General features: G+C 39.6%; 1 protein-coding gene across 1 annotated transcript in view; it reads right to left on the bottom strand.

Annotated features, from left to right (window-relative positions):
• Positions 1 to 23,932, bottom strand: part of LOC102304759 (contactin-associated protein-like 4) — a 116,316-nt gene that overhangs the window by 84,305 nt on the left and 8,079 nt on the right. Inside the window, exon 2 of the mRNA XM_005923886.3 lies at positions 10,922 to 11,032. Coding sequence (XP_005923948.1) covers positions 10,922 to 11,032 — 111 coding nt within the window. The remainder of the gene's footprint in view (positions 1 to 10,921; positions 11,033 to 23,932) is intronic.

The raw sequence follows: 23,932 nt of genomic DNA, 5'->3' as shown, positions 1-23,932 counted from the left end.
TTCCCCGGGATAAGCTGGAGGAGGTGGCTGGGGAGAGGGAGGTCTGGGCCTCTTTGCTTAGGCTGCTGCCCCCGCGACCCGGCCTCGGATAAAGCGGATGAAGATGGATGGATGGATGGATTTAAATACCTGCTAGTATTTTATTTGCAAAAGCAGCTATGTTCCAGGAGAAAATGTAGTGGCTAATGCTAAACAAATACACAGCCTACACCAGCCATCCTAACATTTCAGTCTGGGTCCCATCAACAAAATAAATAAATGGTCTGCCAAGAGTGATAGAACAAACTTTTTAATAAAGAAGTTTCTATTTAAGAACATGAGATAATTATTTTTTGTTATTGCATTTGGTTATTGAAAATTATGTATTTTATTGGTACTGGTGCCAACTATTAAAATGCTCGTATCCTGACATGATTGAAAAGCACTGTAGAGCAGCTGTACTTTGTTGCTACAAGTAATTCCTTTGAGTTTATGGTTTGCCTTGTTTACATTAAAATATTGATTTGAGACATTTAGATTTTACTGTAGAACACTGGCCAAATAAGAAACAAATGTAATTAGCAAATTTCCAATTAAAACATGCACGCACAGCAGAATTATATAAGAACTACAAGTTCAAGCAAGAGTTTTGAATTTTTGTCACAAAGTAAATTAGCTTTTATTTTCATTGCACAATTTAAAAACAAAACAGACACCTTTACATCTGTACCAACAACAGTACCCAGGTGCAATGCTCTTTGAGAATTTAGGAGTAAGTTAATGCCAAACAGTCTGCTTGGAAATGAGATTTGAGGTGAGACTGGGAGACTGTGCAGTTTTGATTTCTTCATGGTTGGTCAATAAAAAACTGGATAAATTGTAGTATTGATTGCACAATGTTTTATTATTAAAATGTATTCATCTGCATCTGGTAGATTTTGAAAAGCCATCTATTTGTCTTAGGAGTGTGATAATCTACTGAGAGTACCTAGTGTTTAGGTAGGATTCAAGTTCTACTCTTCCATAAACAAGCACATCCTTTCATATAAGTTAATATGTGTCATTGCGGTAAATCGGGCATGGTTTTATTTGGGCTAGCATGAAAGCATCAAAGGGGGTTTTATTTTAGAGGCTTCCTCCTGGCTCAGAGCTAGGATACAGGCCAAGGACACGTGATGTCAGCTATGGATTATGACTTTTTCATGGTGGGCAGGGGTGGGAGATGGAACAGAAACTCACAGATAACAAGTTCAGTTCCCACAGCACCAAGTTTGTGCCCATCAGAAACTGCAAATGTTTCACAAGTGTCCTTGAGTCACACCAAATAAGAACACCATCTTAGTGCCTAAGATTGATTTAGATCAAAATAAGAAAAAAAAAAAAACTACTGAGAAACCACACATGACTGGGATTATCAGAAATGTGGAACAGATTCTTGATAAAAGCCTCATATGAATTAACAAGCTATATCACTGCAAAACACTTGTTACGTAAAAAAAAAAGAAACAAAATCTTTACACTCTTTAAACCCATGCACGTACAGTATCTCACTCTGTGATTAGTAAACATGAAACATTGTCAAAATGATCATATTTTAGTTCATATGGATAAAGAAGTAAAACGGAAATAGTCCAACATATCTACAGACATTTGTTTGCCATAAAATTATTATAGAAAACCCCAACGATCAGACAACCGCCAATAAAGTAGCACTTGGCGACAGTGGGAAGGAAAAGCTCCCTTTAAAAAGGAAGAAACTTCCAGCAGAACCAGGCTCAGGTAGGGGCAGCTATCTGCCATGACCAGGTGGGGGTGAGGCGAGGGAGACAGGACAAAAGAGAGCCAGAGATTAATAATAGCTAGTGATTAAATGCAGAGTTGTGTATAAACACGTACTGAGTGAAAAGAGGTGAGTGAAGAAGAAACACTAAGTGCATCATGGGAAGCCCCCGAGGTCTGTTGCTGTGTAACTGAGAAGGGAGTTCAGGGTCACCTAATCCTAAAAGTAGAGAGGGTATCTGTCTCCCAAATCAAAACTGGGAGCTTGTTCCTCAGGAGTGAAGTCCGAAGGCTGAAGGCTATGCCTCCTATGCTCCTTTCACCACATGTAAGCCAGCAGTTTGAGAGCAAAGGGCTCCGTTGGGGTGATATGGTACTATGATGTTTTTAAGATAACATGGGGTCTGATTATTTAAGACCCTGTATGTGAGGAGAAGGAAAGCATCAAAGGGGTGTTTTTTTAGAGGCTTTTCCCTCTGCTTGCTATTGTTGACCTGCCTGGTTTTGCAAATTTATGTAAGAAAAACTAACTATGCATATGTGAGCTTATGTATCAGAACCTGCTTCTTTTTATGTGCATTTGAGTGCTAGCAATGATCTCTGATGGCACAACCATATTTACAAAGGATGGGCACTACAGTTTTCCTCCTAAAACCTTCATTTTGTCACTTAGACTTAATGATACTGCAGTCACGTCCTGTTTATATAGCTGACTGCTTTTGATTGGAGAGCTATAAATTTTCTCAGCAACCCAATTACATGTCCCTATAAAATCTTTATTATCTATGCTATTTATTATCTTTTAATGGTGAAGCTCGTGTTAGTAAATCTCTAGTTTCAAACTAGCAGTAGCCACTAGGAATTTAACTGAGAAATACCTGCTGCTGCAGTTACTGTATGTTCATGACCAAAGTCTGTGGCTTGACCACAGAGAGACCAATCAAGCCGGTGACACAGCTTTTGTTGCAACAAATAATGGAGCAGTGCCCCTGGTGCTAGACAGAGCCATCTCCACTTGCAGAATTAACTTCAGCTTTTGTCTGCTAATAAGACGGTAAAAGAACTCAACATCCTGCAATCTATTTCTATCCTCTCTGTTCTAATTGCTATCTCCACCATGTTAGTGTCTATTGGGAAATAGATGGTGACACAACGCTTGTCAGGGCAGTGGCTTTACAAGGAGGAATAGATGTGTCTGCCAGATAAATGTACTGTTTGGTTAGCACTGGTGCACAGTTGTTCATGTCAACAGAAGGTTGGAACAAGAAGACAAAAGCAGGATTGTGGTAGAGGGGAAAGGATACGAGCCAATACAACAAGGGAAAAAAGTCACCCAAAGTCAGCGGGTCTCAAAGATGCAGTAAGTCACAGATAACTAAGCAGAGATGCATGGCAGTATTAGCAGGCCAAGATCTGTAAATGTGTCTGTGTCTGGTTTTTAAACTGATTTGAGTGGGAGAGTCAAATATGAGACAGAGCTTGAGGTGTATTTCTGACAACCTGGGAGATAATATGCAGCTATATATAAAACTGACCGGGCACCAGAGCAAATAAACAGTCTTGGAAGTAAAAAAAAAAAAGAAAAAGAAAGAAAAAAAGAAAAAAGAAACACCTGAAAGATACAGAGGCCAGGTCACTGAAATCTTTTATGAAAGCCTTTAATACAGGTATAGCAAAACCACTTTTAGTGTCCAAATGCAGCAAAGAAAAGAGCTTAAAATCATAAAAACCAATGTGATTTTTTTAAATATGTAACAAAGCTGATCTTTGAGTTATACAGAATCCTAAGGGGGTCTTAATTCATCTTGAAAATGAGAAGATAGGATCCTTATTCCCAGAAAAAGAACCTGTGATTATTATTTTATAAGTGAATACTCCCTGTGAAAGGACAGTGCTTAGAACTTACGATGCTTGGTTGCCTTTATTCTGCTTCAAGATACATCAAACACTTTAAAAACATATTTAAGTCTCTTTATTTACTTTTTCTGCATGAAGGGCTTATGCTGGGCTTAATCTGGGCTCATGATCATTTCCATACCATTGAATATATTCGAGAATTTAGAGCTGGGCATTTTCTCTAGTGGATGAGGATGAATTTGAGCTAAAAGACCTTTATTATTGACCAACATTAGCTAAGTTGGGTGAAATAAATGGTAACATCAACCCAAAAGTGCTGAATGTATAAAAGTCAATATTTCGTAAGACGATTTTTCATGTGCGACCTGGTTTCATTGCTGCCGTGCGGTTTAAGTTTTGATCAAGTTTAAGCATGTGAAGCTTTTAGCTTAAAATGTAATTTGTGTTCATTTCAAACTGTCGTATTTCCCATTAATAGCATGACCCTCAGTTACTGAGCTTGGCAGTGATGGTACTGACACTTCCATATTGCAGATGTTGAGAAGTGAGCATTAACAATGAGCAGTGTATATCAGAAATGAACCTTCTTGACAACTCCATTAGGAGTCTTCATCCACGGATACTTGCCATCTGAACCGTGTGTGACCATGGCCATGCATATCCATTAATAATATACAGGATGTTATTAAATATATGATATTTCATGTGAGTGAACACAGTTAAAGAAGACTTATGGGTCCCAGATAGTTTATTATCAGCAGTAAATTGGGGTTAGTCACAGCATAAAAATGTGATTTTTAATGAGCTGTCATGGATTAGTTACTCTGGCTATTTTCAGTAAATTGACTGAAGGATGTAGAAGCAATGTAGACAGAATGCTAAGATTAGAGGCTCTTTAACTGCATTTTGTCAAGGAATGAGGCAATATTTATATATATTTATCCATATAATAAGATTTATGGGGAGGCTGACTACCTCAGATTAGAAGGAACTGAATGGAGGAGCTGTGGAATTTAACTAGATAGGGTGTTTAACAGTAAGCAGTAAGTGGGCACCTGGGGTGGCAAAGGTGACACATAAACATATCACACTTAAATCAATATCTGATTCTACATTTAATTCCCCCCCTCTGCTAATGTTGCACCCCTCCTTGAACTCTAAATGAGCACTTCCAGAAAATGATTACTGGGGACTGATGGAGTGTTCCAAGCCTGTTTCAGCATAATTACAGTGACTCTAATGTGCAATTATCAGTAGGGACCACTGAAAAACAGAAACTGTTTAGAAGTTAAATACTGCCATTAACATTTGCCTATAAATGTTAAATGCGGCCATTAACATTTGGCTTTAAGATGAAATGGAGTTATCTTAATGTTTTCTTGGCAGTCCAAATGAGACTGAGTTTAAATTATAATTACAGCTGACCACACTGTACAAAGAAGAGCGGCAAGAGAGAGGAACTGCTGGATTTGAGAGGAGGGAGGGGCTAAAGAACTCTACTGTCATTCCCCTTATATGGAGGCAGATTTCAGCTCAGTATCTGTAATATGAACACCTGAGTGCACCCATTTAACATCAGCTTGATCACCCCTGTGGGAAATTTCCCCTGTGCTTTTCTTTAGTCCTGTAACAGCATTGACACAAAGATGAGACTGTTAACTAACTCAAGAAGAATCGCAGGTTACCAGGCATACATCATGTATTTTCAAATTTTTCAAATGCTTTGTCACGGAGCAAACTCCCACTAGGATAGATGGAAATTCAGTGTGTGTGTGTGTGTGTGTGTGTGTGTGTGTGTGTGTGTGTGTGTGTGAGAACTGGCTGACTTTGCCAATAGCAGTAAAATAGCTTTTTTCAAATCTAAAGCCCTGTTCTGGACTTCACTTTGCTTTTTTTCCACACAAGACCCTCAGTTCCAGTTCTAGGCCTGATGAGGTGGAAAAAGTCAAGCCTAAAGGCAGTAACAGCAAGGCACTGATCAGCTTGTACAAAGAGTCCTGGCATCTATTAACCTTTATGTACCTCAAGAACCAAACTGCCACTGTACAGAAGATTTGAGCGTGACTGACCTCATTATTCTGGATTTGAAAGGTGTACCTTGTACCCCGTTCTGCCTTGGATTCACTTTCCATCAGGTGCTATCAGCGGTGTGAAAATATTTCTTCATTAAATAACAGGTTGAATCTGGACAGATGGCACTACACTGCTCCTCATTTATGAACAGAGATTTCAAAAATGTTATCCCCAACTCTGTGCCTCTGTATTGCTTTAGGCGTCTGAACTCACATGGGTCAATATAAGTTTTGTTTTTACTTAGGCTCTGATAAGCTGCTGCACCACTTGCACTAGTCTCACTCCCCCAGTAAAGTAGTTCAACTTAGTCCTACAATAGTGTCTTTCTTGCATAACTGATGGCAAAAAAACCAAACTTGCTCAACATATTGAGGACTGTTGCTCCTTGGCCTTTAAATTAAAGCCTTCTGCTTGAGGGCCTCTGCTGAATTCTGTGTCAAAGCCTCTCTCTGGCCTCTCCCAAGACCCTTTTTTATAGCTTCATCAGAAGGAGCAACTCTCAGTGCCAGGGCCATTTCCCAGCCTAATGAATTGGCCACGTTCAATGTTCAGCCAAATAGTGCATACAGTGAGGCACAGTACTGGGAGTGGAGGCAGTACTGTGATCCTTGAGTAGGATTAACAGGGCACCATGTGTGAGCAGCCTATCCAGCACCAGTCCCCATATGGGCTGAGCAGCCACGATACAACTCAAGAGGTGGGAATGAGAGCCAAAGGAGCCGAAGGAAGCACGTGGGAGTTCTGTCATCTAATCCGGCTGCTTGGCTTCTAGTAGACTTCTAACTACTTTGTGATGGACAGGACACTTCACTGTGCTTTGCTCTTCACTTTTTATTGCCCCTGTTCACCAACAAGAGGGAACTAGTGGAAACTGACAATCACTGTTGTAGAATCCTGAGTAAATGACAGGACGCTGTTTCTGTTGTTCCTTTAAACAACAAATGAGGGTGGGATCAAGAACTTCCTGGAATCTGCTTGTAAAAACCAAAACTATTTACATTTGGCTTGTATAGGTCTGGGCCACTTTCAGACGGATCTTTACAATCCTGTTATGACCATTTCACCACAGATCTCAAATGTGTGCAATGAGCAGTGGGTTTCTCTGTCAGACTGGTCAGACTTCCATGTTCAAGATCATAGTTTGGGGCTCAACTCAGTTTCAGGATGTATGCATGTATTTTTTTGAAATTTACAACATTGTGCATTGTGAATTCTATTTTAAAGTTAAAAAAGGGAGAATACTCAGCAGGAGAGACCCAAAAAAGCTGAAGGGTTGCTGTTTTGACACACATGAAGGAGATTCAGAGACACATCATAGAGACGCCATCAGAAAAGGACTTCCTGTTATTAATCTAAAAATAGCCTCACCGAGCGTTGTCCAGATATGCCTAACAGTTGACTTTGAAGGGTTTTAGTTTTCATGAGTTATTCCCACCACTTTGTAATCATACCTCAAACAGAGTTCTACTTCTGCCACTAAAAGTACACGGGACCTGAGATGGTACCTTGTGGTATTTCGCACTAGGATGTTGCCTTTGGATCCCTTAACGTTATTTGTTGATCACCTTGTGAATCCTGCGGATGTCTGATCAGACTAGGATGTGGGGAGTCTGGAGGCTGGATCAATTCATTAGGTTCATTATGTCCCACAAGTCATTCCTGAGGAGTTTCTGCAATGTGCCAGGTGTGCAACAATGCGCCAGGTAAATGTTGGTTTCTAAATAACATGCACATAAATGGCAGGAGCCCAGGTTTTCCAGCACAATGTAGCATTTCATTGTCCCATAAATGTATTGTACGTGTACAATGACAATAAAGGCCTATTCTGTTTTATTCTATAATAATGCTTTGATAAGTGTTATTCACATTACTTGTCAGTGGTTTTAATGTGGCAGATGAATTATGTATTTTGCAGATATTTTCTACCTCCCAAGACATATTCTGAACCTGCCCTGAATGAAATTACAAACTGAGCAGACACAGTACATGTTACACTAGGCAGTTGGAAGTGGTCCAATAAGTGCCTGGCTTTAGTGTTTCAGTGGAAAAACGAAAACAATAATTCCTCTGTCTCAGTCTAATATCGATCATGTGTGTACATCGTTTACAAACAACCTTATTTAAAAAACAACATTCTGGTGGCTCATCTTCCATTTTTCTCCAGCTTGATCAAATTATTCTTACAGTCTGAGTAAAAGATGAAGAAGTCTCCCGCTCCCACTGACAATGTTGTCCACTGGTTCTGCAGTCTGCAAGTGGGCTTTGTAAAGCTCCAAACATGGCATGGTAGCCCTTTGCAAGGCCAGCATCTGCATCCAGTAGAGACATCTCTCTTGAATTTTTACTGTGTTCTGTGAATCACAACCCAGTTTTATGTCCCTATTGCGAGCAGGTGGCCCGGTAGAGACTTTTGATGTACTAGTGTAATATAATTTCAGTGTGTTGTACAGTACAAATTGTTAGCAGTAACTGTTCTTTATCTATCTATCTATCTATCTATCTATCTATCTATCTATCTATCTATCTATCTATCTATCTATCTATCTATCTATCTATCTATCTATCTATCTATCTCACATGTTAGAGTCATTTATAAAACAAATGATAAATTGATAAATGTCATCTTCTTCTCTTTGTTTCGATATCCCTACAGCCAACGCGAATGTATTTCTCACACTCTGTGAATCCAGCTTAGGCTTGCCTTTGATGTTTTGTGCTCAGTGCCCTGTAGGGAGGCAAAGACTCTCCTGCACCACTGACACCCACAGAACTGAGCACATCTCAGTAAAAAGACAGAGAGTCGGTCAAGGAGTACTGTTTTTGTTGTTGTTGTTGTTTTTTAATTCTCAGTCTGTTCCTACCATTTCATTGGCCTGAAGGTGCTTCTTGACGGTTGATGTCAACAACTGACCAAATGTATGAAGCGTAAAGCTGCACAAGGTAAAAACTTTTTTATGGATAGCCTGCACCTCAAACCCCTCACTGTTAATACTTTCAAACACAAATGTGAAAAATGGAAAAGGTCATTGCTGTAAGGGAAAAGGGTAGAGAAGAATGATAACCATGCAGGTTGAGCTAACACAAATCTTATATTTAGCCCTTTTCGACAGAATAGTTGCAGGAAATATGAAACCGTTCCTGTTTTTTTTACCAACAACATTTAAAGAACTGATGATCAAACAGATTAGATCAATGACCTTTGTTATATTTTTAGTTTGTTTTTTTAAGAACTTGAGGTAAGCAGTGGAAACAAAAGCACAGAGTAAACTTACTGTTCTTTGACTTTTCGATTTTGTGTATCCACCATGTTTGAGTTGGATGTACAGGACGAATGTAAAGGAGATATTTAACTGAATGGGGGTTTGGGGGGGGTCAGTACATAATGAAACTTGTTTTTTTTTTTTAATAAAAAGAACTATCTCAGTCTTAACCCAATATTATTATTTATACACTTTCTTCTAAGAAAGTTTGCGAAAGTTGCTTTGTGGCCTCTCATAGGTGCTTTGGGGTCAGCCATCAACGTTCAGCCTCAATTGTCACAGCACTGACCAGTAGCCCAGTGTTTTGTGTTGCTAAATTTATATTCCTTAATGATTGTTATTCATGTTGTTTTCTGCTCACGTTATATTTGTGGTTCCAGCTTTTAGTTTCAGCCACTGTGTCTTCCATGTGTTCCAAGTTTCGTGTCCAGTCAGTCGCGTCTCAGTGTCAAGTCTGTGTCTCTGTGCACGCTTCACGTTTCACTTTGACAGTCTTATGTCCTATGTTAGTGTGTTCAGTTTTGCTTTGCCTTTGTCTTGGTATGTCTGATTAGTCCCTGCTGTGTTTCCACCTTTCCGTTTGTTGTCACGTTCTCTACGTTACCTGTGTGTCATGTATAGTTCCATTTTCTTCAGTCATGTCAAGTCTTGTCCAGTGACTAATGACCAGTCAGGAGTTTCCTAGTTCTAGTTTGCGTTTGTTTTGTTTCTTTAGTATTCATGTATCTTGTTTTTAGTTTGCATTTTCAAGCAATAATGCTGCCGCCTTTAGTTAAGCTTTCTGTCTCCGAAACTGGCGTTTGGGTCCTGACCTAGCCTGCCACATAGCTCACCATGACATCAATAGCACTTTGAGCTTCATAAAGTTTTATTACTGAGAGAAGTTTTTAACAAAAGATAAAAAATAAAGGAACTAAATCCACTGATTGATCCTTTACAAGTGAATACTTCATGACAATAGTTTTTGTAAGGGGGTTAAAAACATGAAAAGCGTGTGCAGTTTGGAGGGTAAATCCAGTGTGTCACACAATCTGGGTCAGATAAGATTCAGGAAGCATACAAAGTCCCAGCATGATGTCACAAGCTACACTGCAGACAGATATATGTTGACATTGTTTCCACATACAGCAAAAAAAAAATGCAATAATAACAGGAAATGCATGTCTCATCCGACTGTCAACTTATTTGGTTACCAACCAAGTGTAGACAGCCAGATGACATCTGCTCCACATACACAAGCTAGTATTACCAGATGGCAATTTAATTTTGGAACAATTTTTTTTAAACCAAGAGCAAGAACTCAATCCAATCAAGACCAAGAAAAGACAGTCGGCCAATCACGACAGTAATTCAAACGTCATAATGTTTGCTGGAGTACTGAAATCTGGTTTCTGTGTATGCAGATGCCTTCCACATGCACAAAACATGATGAGAACCATCTGACAGAAGGGGAAACAGTTCTTTGTTTATTCTTGTTAGCCAACACAAAAAAGATCCACCAGCAAAAACAGCATCTTACAAGAACTGGGCAAAAGGTGTGTGAAGCACAGTATAGCAAAATACATATGAAGCCCACAGTGTGTGTACCTATTATCTTTCTGCGACATCCACAGTTGTGGGCTGTACGATGACTACACCATGAGGATAATTGAATTTTACTGTGAGTGCTCTGTAAGGTCAGCCAAATGGATTTCTTCACAAGGTAGCAAATAAAACAAAAACAAAATAATTGCCTTTACAATAAGAGAGCACTCCCCAATGAGTTCAGTTTTATGTTTGAACTTTTACTGCTGTGTGGGATTAAGTTTGAGTAATGAATTCTGGGTAATAAAGTCACAGTTTCACTTGGGCTTGCAGTGGTGCACGGCTAACCAGCTTGGATCATCTCTGTTAGCATTTTTGACAATTACCAGGGTACTAACAGCAGATGGTGAAACGTCTAAGTTTAACAATAACAATGAATAACTACTCACCTTCTCTCCTGTTGACCTTAGCAAAGACCGGCCCATGACTACTGGACAGCTGGGAGGAGCTTCTGAAGGATGATGGTAGAAGACTGGACATCAGTGGGTTGTCACAAACATCTGTTATCCAGCCACAGCAGAAAAGACAGAGATCAGTGTTTACACTCACGGTCTGTTTCACTGGACATTCATAAGGGCTTTCTGTGAGGAGTTTGCATGTTCTCCCTTTGCCTATGTTAGTGTTGTCTAGGTGCTCTGGTTTCCTCTTGCAGTCCAAAGACATTTAGGCTAAATGTTCATCCTGAATCCACCGTGGGTTTGGAAGTGGGAAAGATTCTGCACTTAAAGTCTGTATCTCACTTTCCCAGGAACTGGCTTTGGTAAGGTGTCACATCCCCTCAACAAAATGATCAGATCTATCATAACTGTCAAGGGGGGAGGGGGGACCCCATCCACTCTTCCAAAACAGTTAGCCTAAAGGAAAGTACAGATTAGAGATTAAGAGTTTAGAGCTGTGTAAGTGAGGCACATAATGTAGGATGCTTTGTATGGTCAGTAAGACTAGAAAAAGTGATCTATACTAGCCCATTTCAATCAGTCTCATAGGCTAATATCTCAGTGTGTTTTGCTCATATGATAGTGTCATCCCACCTGAAAGGTTAAACTTGGATTGCCCGATACCCAAAATAGATGTAATCCTAGGTTGGGGGATAGATATGGGGCCTTAAAATGCTCTTTCAGGCAATAAGACAGCTTGGTTTCATGGAGAGACGTTTACATGCCTCATACACTCTAATGTTTATGGAAATCAAGGACAAGCAATACATCAACGTTCAAATTTTATATGAATTAGTGACTTATGTACCTGCAGTTGAGTCATTGATACAATGCAAAAACTATATCATAAAGTGAAGTGCTTATTATGATGTTATGAATGGCTTTGATGATCAGAGGATCTACACTATGACAAGAGTTTGTCCACGGGCCTTTATTAGAAAATGTAAATTCTGCAGTAGTAATATAAAGTGTATATAAAATACTGACAAATGTTTGAGTATATTCATTCAGTCTTTAATATAATCAGTGTTATGCTTATTAAAGAAACACTGGACAAATTTTACCAGACCATTAATACAGGGTTTAAAGTAATAAAGGGGGAAAAAATCTGATTGTGATACATTGATCACAATTACACAACGTGTACACAATTACTACAACTTGCAGCAGTGAAGTGTGCATATGAACTATACAATTTCATTGGCTTTCTGCTTTAATACTGACGCTGCTAGGATGAATCTTAAATATTGAATCAATGAACACAGAAAATAAATAATTTCTCTGTTACCGAACAAGGTCAAATGCTGGCGTACTGAACCTTAGTGATGTAAATTTATTAAAAAAATTCAGCACTAATGCCAACAGGTATTTCAGTAGAAATACTAGATATAACCATATCAGAAAAAAGTCTTGTTATTGCAACATATGTAACACATACTTTTATTTGTAATTGATCGTATACATTTATGATGAACAGCATCATAAATGCTGTTTCTCATCATCAGTTATAAGCGGTATCCATGACATTTTGTCTGATGTACGAACACTACAAGTGCGTCTAGCGAGTTCTAGCAACAAATCAGCCACAAAATGCTTGGGCTTCTAAACTGATAACCTTTAAGACCCAAAGGATTCACCGCCAAAGGCAAGATGCCAAAAGAAACCAGGGATCCTCTTTCCATGATTCAGTGGTCCAGGACAAATTTTAAAATATGTCAGAAATATAAACAATTCCAGTGAAGTGATTTTATTAATGTTGTGGCTCCCTGTGTTTAAATTGCTGTAGCGTATATCTGCCAATGCTACTTCACAGCTGTTGTTTTTTTGAAGTGCAAGAACACATTAGTGAACAGGATTACCCTTCGGTGGAGGACCCAGACTCGATATTTCTGTCTGTCAGAATATGTCATGCTGAAGAACCCTTTAGTGAAGAACTGAGGGCTGCTGTTCTCCTCATGACTGAAGTACTTATAAGACAGAGGCTGTGACTAATATGTCATTTATTCACAGGGAAGCAGTTTCCCCAGAACACCTGACTATTAGATCATTACAAATGTTCACTCATTTCTATGACTACTGTGTAATCTAACATTTTTTAATGGATTTCCACCAGCAAGAAGAGTCGGCCTAAATTATTCACAATCCCTTCAGAGATGCCTGGTCCTGTCTCCCGACCATGACAACAAGGCTTCCTCTGAGATTACTTTGTCAACATTATTGTACTTCATTTCAAGCACAGAGGGATTTTCATTACCTGAAACTATAAACCAGAGACTGTTGAAAGTTTTGAATAGCCTGTCATATCCACCTAAGCCTTTTCCATCTAAAACCGCTCTTCCCTGCAAGTACTTGAGAGTTTGTGCATTTCTATTCAAGCTCAGGTGAATTTATTGTCGGAAATCTGAAGAATATTCTTTACTTTGGGTAGCCCTGTGCAAGAAATTGGATAATCACAACTGTCATTTCTTTCAGTAGTCCATGTTTTAAAACAACAGCAATACTTAAAAAAATACTACACCACCAAACAGTTGCACAAAGTAATAAAGTAATATTAGTCAACTACAGAAAACAGGAAAACATCCAAGCATTTTCTTTGAAGCCGTGATGCACTGATGCAGATCCCATATGGACAGCAGTGACTTGTAAGCCCTTCATAACATAGGAAACAGTAAACATGTTTCTCACCTACAGAAAAATGAAGATTCAAGAACAGATAATTAAGATGTGCAGTATAAAATGACAGTGGGAATGACAAGGTGTTCAGGAAATGTATAATCTCACTATAAGATTATAAACTGTGCAGTATAAAATGCCAGGATGTTTTCCTTAGTTTACTAATATTACATAACCTTGTTCATGTGTCCTCCTTAACAAGTGAGCCAAATCTCAACAAACCTTTGCACAACATTGTCACACCTAAAGCAAATATTAGTATCTATGTTTTAAAAAAAAGATTTATTATAAATCCCAACTTGTTTTTATTTTCATATTTATCATATATTTATACCCCCCTGCAAGTAAGCCACATTCTCCAACTGCCTTTTTCTCCCACATATCCGTAAATAACTTAACAGATACCAGAATTTGTGTCTGCAATAGACTTTTGTTTTGACTCACCACTAAATACTGAATAAAGAATTTGAAAAAGCTGTTGTTTCCCACCTTATGGTTGTGGATTTTGCTAGTTATGCTAAAGAGCTTTTTCTAACTTCTCATTTTGAACAGCAATTATGTAGTGTAGCTAAGTTACATGTAGCTAGCTAGCTTTAGCTTGTTAACAGACTAAAGTTTTAGCCTAGGTATAGCTAGCAAAATAATTAATGAATATCTTAGTCAGTCAGGTTAGCAAAGCAGACTAATTTAATGACCCATTATATTACAAACTTGTTTCTTATGCAGGTCGTTATTTTAATAAAACAAAGTAATATAAAAGTACAAAGAAAGGCGTGCAACTACTGTCGTGGCTATGTTTAATTCCTTGCTGGAGGGGAGAGGGAGGGGAAACAGGGATACAAAGGAGGGTGGGAACAACTAATCTATAGTGCCTTTTTCACTGTGCAATATTTTTGTGTTAATATCCAACAGTGCAATAGACTCACAATAGTTGAAATGTGCAATTCCCTTGTATATTCTTATTTCTATTTATTCTATTTATCCCTATTGTATACTCTGTATTTATATATGTATCTTTATTTATATATGTGTATATGTGTATATATGGTATATTTCTGCTCACATTCTGCAACTTCTGTCGGTGCTGTGCTACTGAAAGCTGAATTTCCCGGAGAAACCCACCCGAGGGATAAATAAAGTTTCATCTAATCTAATCTAGCAAATGGATAAAACTATGCTGTTCATGTGGCAGCATGAACTCTTGGACAACAAACGTCAATAATCCCATCATAAACAGTAGAGACTGGTAGTTTGGAAGAATAGATGTGCAGTAAATCACAAGTCTGTTAGTCAGAAGACTGCAGTTTGTGTCCTGTTTGGAATCTTAGCATTTTGAGTTTGTTTTCACTTGCTAAATAATCTACAGTTTTTACTCCCTAGAGTTAAACTATGCTGCACAACATTAACCCTGCTGCTTAAAATGATGCTTACTCAGTGCATTTAAATGCAGCACCCAGGGGTCCTCTGCAAGCATCCATATGTGACGAGTTGGCAGTGAGACTTGGCCTAATAACCTCGTGTCATCATCCACTGTGGCAAAAAGCACACATGTGACACTCCAGAGGCATCAAGGAAACAGTACAGTTGTCTCATGTGTGCCTGCTTCAGCAGATACTTGCTCAAGCCAACCTACAGTGGGTGAGAATGGACTCAAGCCTGAGCGACTGGATTCTGATTCTATTTCACTAAATGTGCACAGTCATCATCAATAACTGGGGATTTCAGCTGTTTTTAAGCAGTGAATCTTTGCAGATTTTCATTTCAGTTCATTTATGGAAACAACATATAACCCATGCAACCTAACACATTTCATATCATTCTGATGCTGCTTCACCTGCGTCTAGCTTAGTCTAAAGCAGACAGAGATACTAAACAAGATATAGATGATGGCCGAAAGGGCATGAGTGCTGTAAAACATCATCAGATTTCTGAATAAGCAAGTCTGATTTTCTTCAGAGTTGCTGTGACATTTGAAAGGTGGCTGTGAGGGGGGAAAAAGTACTGATTAACACAGGCAAACATGCTATAACATGATATAGCAATCATATATAAGATGCTTTGAAATCCCAGCCACTAACTAACTTTATTAGACTAAAAAACAGCTTCAAGTTTTGCTTAGAACTTTTACTGAGGACTAAACTGACAGAAGGACTAACTGGATTTGATTGTGGAATAATAATGCAAACACTGATAGAGCCTGTAGTACCGGAAACCTAATATAACACTATTACAAGTAAACTAAAGCTATGCTTGAAATAAGTCTATTATTTTGAGTCCCTGAATTCTGAGCGTTAATTATTTAAGTGTATGTTTTTGTCACTTAGTAAATTTCCACAAAGAAGTGGAATAAGGCTGTTTCAAGAACACTGTTTCTCTCAGCAAACCCACAAATCAAACACATAACACCTACAGACCCTGCTCCTTTGCCATGAAGCTCCCAGTGCATAGTTTATGTGCTAATGTTAATACCAGAGAGCTGAGTGTTGGCAACTTTTACTCACTGTGTGTCTCAACAATTGGCATCTTTATATGCAGTACTTTTGCCAGATTTACTAATCTAAGTATGAGCGCAACCCCTGAATAGCGCTAATAGGTGTGATTAATTGCACCACTTTCTAAACACAAGCACAATCAGTCCATTTCAATATGAAGGGCAAAAACTAAGACGTGCTTTTTTCTGCACTAAATATTGGTGCAATTAGTAGTAGACTGAGTGTCAAAAACATTAGCAAATCATTTTGCACACTTTAATTAAATATTCTTTTTCTTCTATTTTGTGCCGGATTACCTTGTGAATAATAAGGAAGTCTGGCATTTATAGACTATATCAGAGATAACACAGTGGTTGGAGTGGATGGTAAGTATGTAAAACATACAACTATAATATCAGAGACCAGTGTTTGCATCCAGAGTACAGCTCCCTATCTAGTTAGTTTTAGGCATCCAAAGCACTTCAGTTCAAGATATTGAATACTGAGTGGTATCTAACATTTTAATAAATGACAGATAAGAAAGATCAAATTAAATACTTTCTGTCGTGGTCCTGGGTCTGACCCAGAGCTTTTGAGTTCTTGAACATGTTCACTATTTGTTTGTTTTATTTTTTGTATCTTTGTATTTTCCTTAGTATTTAGCTCTAGTGCTTAGTTGCTGTTGTTATGTGTATTGGAATTCATTATGCTTCTAGGTTTAATGTCTTTATATTTATTAGTGTCTCTTATTTCTTCGTTGCAGGTTTTGATTATTTAATATTTGCTTGTATTGTGACATGGACACAGAAAAACAATCACATTTACAATCACATTCTTTCCTCACAGCCTGTTTAGAATCACCAGTTAACCTAACATGGATGTTCTTGAGACAGTGTGAAGGCCAGAGTACCTGGAGAAAGGCCACACAGATATGGGGAGAAGATGCAAACTCCACACAGAGAGAATATGTGTCTCTGCACAGTTAATCACTACATGCGATATGAGAGGTCAGCATGTCGCCATTCCTAAAGATGGCCCCAAATAATCCACAAAATCATGAACTTGCCCAGACAAACCAAAGCATACCTCTTTAAGTCTTCTCTGTGTTCTTTGGCACAGTCAAGGTAACTGCTAAGCTAAACTCCAGCTACTAAACTGATACCAGAACAACTTATGCTGTCATTGAACGGAACTGAGCTACAATTGATCTTTTCCTAAACCCTTTTGGAGCAAGCTCACTTCTCCTGTTGTGTCTTCCTATCTCTCTTTTCCCTGCAGAAGTTGTGAAATAAGACTATTCTGTTGAGTCATCCATAATCATTACTATTTCGTGGCCATGAAAGTCAAAGGAAAAGTTTGCGTGGTAATGCAGTTTGGCTGAGAACGATATGAATCCTGTGCCTTCTTTGGCTGCAGACCACAGCCTGACAGTCTGACAGCTCAAGTGAGATGCTGTGCTGCAGGGCTGACTGCTAACAATGAGAGAAACGTTAGTTCCTCCATACCAGCCCTTCATCTGTCTATTAGCAACACACCAGGCCAGTAATTCTGCTGACTCATGATCGAAGCCCTCCAAAGTTAGAAAATCACATTAAGCTATAAAACACTCATAAATTCACCTTCCCATGCAACATAATTAACCGCTCTTTTTTGACACGGCATGAAAACATCACTGCTGTTTGGCATTGCTGTGTTAACTGCATTGATATGAGGATTCATGGGAGGCAGACCCAATCAGTAAAATTATATCATCAAAAGGAACTGTGCTGCAACAAGGCCACAATTAAAACATGTATCTGTAAGCTTTAACCCTCACCACATTACAACACATGCTGAAACTAGTAATTTAAAAAAATGAATGAACACATTGGTAGTAAGCAGGAAAACTTAAGACCATTCACTATGAAATATGTCAGTCTTATGTAGATTGGAAGAATTGCTGCTGGTTACATCACACTTACTAATGGACCCAGAAGGAGACATGTGGAGTATGTGATGCAAATATCATTAATGGATCATTTTTGCATTTCAAAATAGGGACAAATACACTGAATGGCATACTTTTCTTTATAGACATTCTCCCTGAGAGAATATTAAGTGATATTAAAATACAAACAAACAGACTTACAAATTATTATCTGCTTCCTCCTTTCCTTTTTGCCTCCAGCATTCATCCTCAGCATTGGGTAAGAAGTTAGTCCTAAAGATTTTTGCAAAGCATTGTTTTTTCTTTCTTTTTTTCCTTTTAAAGGTACATTATCTAAACCTGAAGTTTCACAAATTCTGTCAGACCATTTGGATGTATTACAACAACTCATACAGATCTAAAAACAACTATTGTTTGTAACATTTTAATGACAGTAACTATTTCCTTTATAAACTACAGTGGCAATGATTCACCACTCCCTCTGAAGTTATCAATGGACAAGAGTTACAGTCCCTATGGCCACTAGAAGGCTTTGTCACTTGAATGAACATCATTACTGGGCATCTGCTAGAATGACTGTTGTTCCTCTGCCAAGATGAGGAGCCAAGATGGAGCCTCAAAACAAGTTTGTCTGCTGTGGTGTTTGTTCATTTCTCTATCGGCAAGATTTTGCAAAACCCAGAGCTGAATTTCACAAAAAAATGGTGGAACTTGGACAAAGAAAAAACAAAAGAAATTTAAAGTGGACCTGAAGAGCTTTCTAAAAAACATATGGTCATGGCCTTAGAAGATGATTACACTGTGCACAACAGTGTTCCCCAACCACTATGCCGCGAGAAATGATCAGGTGTGCCGTGGAAGATAATCTGGTTCAATCTGATTAGTACTCTGAGCCAGCGGTCCCCAACCTTTTTTGCGCCACGGACTGGTTTATGCCCGACAATATTTTCATTGACCGGCCTTTAAGGTGTCGCGGATAAATACAACAAAATAAAACTAGTACTGGTACCGAAAAAAGGAAGATTTATTCATAACACACGTGAAAAGACCCAGGAAAACAGTTAACGATAAAAACGATAACAAAATGACGCTGAAAACCGATAAAAACCCTGAAGACCATAAATTTCATACCTGAGCCTCAACTCTCGCGGCCCGGTACCAAACGACTCACGGACCGGTGTGTTGGGGACCGCTGCTCTAAGCGATCAGCGTAGCGTGCAGAACAATTACATTCTCTTCCAGTAGAGGGCAGTACAACTACCTGCTCTAATTAAATAGGTTGCCAACTGCCAGTAAAACAGAAGAAGATGAACAAGAACTTATATAATAGTCGTGCTGTGAGTGAGACAATGCATCATGTAATAGCAATAGATAAATATTTGAAAAGAAAAAGTAATCAATTTGACCTGGGCCCTGGAGAAAATTCTAGATGAAGGCCCTAGCATGAGTAGTAGACAGAAGAAAGCAGAAATGGTATACTGGGGACAAACGGAGCCAATTCCGCTATACCTGGTGCACGGGAAACATTATTATGTTTTTTTGTGATGTTTTGTTTGGTGGTGTGCCGTGTGATTTTTCTAATGTGAAATATGTGCCGTGGATTCAAAAGGTTGGGAAGCACTGCTGTACAAGACTTATTATTTTGTTGAGAGCACAGTCCCTTCGATTGGGTTGAAACTTCTCCATTGACATTAACTGCAAATATAGAGACATTTACTGATGGTATACTTCATATTTGATTTGATTATATTTTTTACTCCCAAAACTCCACTCAAGGAGAATATGCAAACTCCACAACTGGTGTGGTCAAACCTTCTTGGTGCAAGGCAGCACTGCTAAACACTGTCCACACTAGGAGCCTAAGAGCTACTTGACATGTTCCTCTGTTTTCTCAGTTCTTGCAGGACATTTACCCTCCAAAGACAGTACATATCTTGACCACAGAAAAGTTTTTTTTCACTGAAAAAGTTCATCTACTTCAACCAGTCATTTTTACTGATCAGTGTCAAATTACACACAATCCAGCAATAGGGAGCCACAAGCCAGCATATTCATAGTGTCAGTCCCAAGCCTGGATAAATGGGGAGGGTTGCATCAGAAGGGCATTCATCATAAAATCTTTACCAAGTCAAACATGCAGATAATAAAGAATGTCTGTGCAGGATCGTTAAGGGCCCCAGTTAACAACGACCGCCTATGGTGCTGTTGGCCAACAGGGTGTCAGTGGAAAATCTCCTACTGTTGGACAAAAATAAAAGAGATGAGAAGGAAAAGTGTGTTAGGAGGTAGTAAGAAAGAAGGAAAGGCAGGCTTGCTGAGGTGAGAGTAGGGACTTTAAATGCACGGTCTATTACTAGTAAGGCGACAGAGGTGTCTGTTATAATGGAGAAAGGTATATACAGGGTGGGCCGTTTATATGGATACACCATAATAACATGGGAATGGTTGGTGATATTAAAGTCCTGTTTGTGGCACATTATTATATGTGAGGGGGCAAATTCCTCAAGATAGGTGGTGACCATGGTGGCCATTTAGAAGTCGGCCATCTTGGATGCAACTTTCAGTGGCTGTCCCAGCTTCATTCAGCAAGAGCCCACAGCGTAGCACTCGCCGCATGTCAGTGGAGAGTGGCATTAGTCGAACATCCCTTCGGTCCCTTAGCTACTCACAAATGGCACCCTTACAAACTCCAGCTACTGCAGCATCTCAACGAGGATGACCCAGATCGGCGCACAGAATTTGCAGAATGGGCAAAACAAAAATTGAAACAGGACCATCAGTTCATGCAGAAGATTTTGTTCAGTGATGAGGCAAACTTTTATGTGAATGGTGAAGTTAACAAACAAAACCACCGCTATTGGTCTGACACTAACCCACATTGGATGGATCCCTCCAAGACTGTTGGAACAACAAAAGTGATGGTTTGCTGTGGTATATGGGGTACAACGATAGTGGGTCCATTCTTCATCAATGGAAACCTCAAGGCCACTGGATATTTGAAATTGCTACATGATGAAGTGTTTCCCTCTTTATGCACTGAAGCTGGCACGTTCCCTGAGTTTTTCCAGCAAGATGGTGCACCACCACATTATGGGTGCTAGGTCCGAGCATTCCTAGATGAACAGTTTCCTGGAAAGTGGATTGGTCGTCGTGGGCCAGTTGAATGGCCCCCAAGGTCTCCCGATCTGACCCCCTTAGACTTTTATCTTTGGGGTCATCTGAAGGCAATCGTCTATGGTGTGAAGATACGAGATGTGCAGCACCTGAAACTACGGATACTGGATGGCTGTGCTGGCATTTCTCCTGCGGTGTTGCTATCAGTGTGTGAAGAGTGGGAGAAGAGGGTTGCACTGACAGTCCAACACAATGGGCAGCACATTGAACACATTTTATAAGTGGTCAGAAACTTGTAAATAACTCATGAAAGAATAAAGTTACGTTGAAACCAAGCACACCATTGTTTTTCTTGTGACATTACCAATAAGTTTGATGTGTCACATGGCCCTCTTCCTATTGAAAAAAACAAAAGTTGTATCCAAGATGACCGACTTCTAAATGGCCACCATGGTCACCACCCATCTTGAGGAGTTTGCCCCCTCACATATACTAATGTGCCACAAACAGGACTTTAATATCACCAACCATTCCCATGTTATTACGGTGTATCCATATAAATGGCCCACCCTGTATATTGTGTGTGCAGGAGATCAGATGGGAGGGAACCAAAGCCAGGAGCATCAGTGGTGCATCTTACCATGGTATAGAAAGGAACTGAAATAGAATAGATCATGAATAGATCAACAGAAAAGATCATGAGCTTGAAGCTGGGAATCAAAGTGCTGATATTGAATGTTGTTAGTATACATGCCCCACAGGTTGGACGTCAGAAAAATAAGAGGAATTGGAGAAGATTTAAATGGACATGTAGGTGAAGGGAACAGGCGTAGATGAGGACTTGTTGGGTAGGTATGGTGTTAAAGAAAGATGTGCAAAAGGACTGATGGTACTGAATTTTGTGAAAAGAATGGAAATGGCTATAGTGGACAATCACTTTAAGAAAAGAGAGGTTGAATGGATGGAGGGGGTACACACAGGAGGACTACATCTTACTAGAGGACAGTGTGTAGGATGACTTTGGAAACTAAGGAGAGAAAGCGAGTTAACTTAAAGCCAAGAATTAAAAGATGGAAGCTGAAATAAAAAGAATGTTGCACAGAGTTTAGAGAGGAAATGAGACAGGCTCTGGGTGGTAAGGAAGAGCCACATGACTGCGGAAGTTCACCTAACGTGGTGAGGTAAACCAAGAAGGTGTTCAGTGTAACCCCTTGATAAAGAAAAGAGGACAAGGAGACTTGATGGTGGAATGAGGAAGTATAAGAAAGTATTCGAAAGTTAGAAAATTAAAAGTGAGCAGAATATAGAATGAGAGAATGTTTGAGGAATGGAGAAGAAGTGTACTGGTACTGATTTTCAAGCACAGGGGTGATGTGCAAAGCTGTGGTAATTACAGAGGGATAAACCTGATGTGCCACACCATGAAGATATGGGACAGAGTTGTTGAAGCTAGGTTAAGGTGACAATCAGTGAGCAGCAGTAGTGGCTCTCAGCTTCACGCTGAGAAAAAAGAACCACCAATGTGGTGTTTACTTTGAGAGTGTTGATGGAGAAGTACAGAGAAAGTCAACTGTGTATTTGTGGATTTAGAGAAAGCATATGATAGAGTGCTGAGAGAGGAACTGTGGTACCGCATGAGGAATACAGGAGTGGCGGAGAAACATCTGAGTATGGTGCAGGATATACATGAGGAGATTGAGAGAGTGGTGAGATGTGGGGGAGGACTGACTGATAGGTTCAAGGTGGGAGTGGGATTACATCAGGGACCTGCTCCGAGTCTTTTCTTGTTTGCAGTGGTGATGGACAGACTGGCAGATATGTTCAGCCAGGAGTCTCTGTGTACTATGATGTTTGCAGATGACATTTTGATCTGTAGTGAGAGCAGGGATCAGGTACAGGAGAACCTGGAGAGGTAGAGGTATGCTCCGGAGAAGCTCAGTAGAAGTATAACAGTATGCACATGTGAAAATGACAGAGAGAGGGGGGTGACAGAGACAATGCAAGGAGTAGAGGTATAAAAGGTAGATTAGTGTAAATACATCCAATGCAATGGACAGTGCACAAGCCATGCAAGGCCACCTAGGTTGGCTGGAAGACTGTTTACTTAGCCTAGCAGGGCGAAGGACACTGTCTCAGCTGAACTCTGGACACGCACACACATACATATACACTGATATGCACACACTCATCCCCCCTCCCTTTCCAAACGATGCTTTCCTTCGATGCTTGTTCCCTCCTGGGGAACACGGCGGGTCTGAGCCCGCGCTGGAATGGTAGCGCTGGGCAGGATGGCTGCTGTGTTTGCTTCGGATTACTCCTCACCCCCCACCCGGACATTTATGTGCTTTTTGTGCAGAGGAGTTTTTTTGTTTCCTGTTCTCATGCTGTCCTCCCAGGAGCCCAGCATGAGTAGAGGTCTTTTTTTCCTCTTGTACTTTCCCATTGTAGTGTATATTTCAGTGTTTTTTTTCTGTAATTACCGATCTCCGACCTGTACACACACAACACAGACATGGGATGTCTGTGTTGTGTGTGTAAGCAGGTATTATAGCAGGTATCACAACAGACTTGTAAACCTTCTCTTTCACTCTATCCTTCTGTCACGAATCACCCGTAGCACTTTAGCACTTCCACCCACTCCTGCACTCTCTTCTCCACCTATCCAATAAAGCCTTGATTGATTGATTGATTGATTGATTGACAAGAGAGGTGGAGAAGAGAGTGTAGGAGTGGGTGGAAGTGCTAAAGTGATTCGTGACAGAAGGATAGAGTGAAAGG

This window comes from Haplochromis burtoni, unplaced genomic scaffold (assembly GCF_018398535.1).
Source record: "Haplochromis burtoni strain Fernald_Lab_line unplaced genomic scaffold, NCSU_Asbu1 Contig_53, whole genome shotgun sequence".
NCBI classification, from domain to species: Eukaryota; Metazoa; Chordata; class Actinopteri; order Cichliformes; family Cichlidae; genus Haplochromis; species Haplochromis burtoni.
The sequence above is the reverse complement of the archived record's forward strand: the minus strand, read 5'-3'. Positions and strand labels throughout refer to the sequence as shown.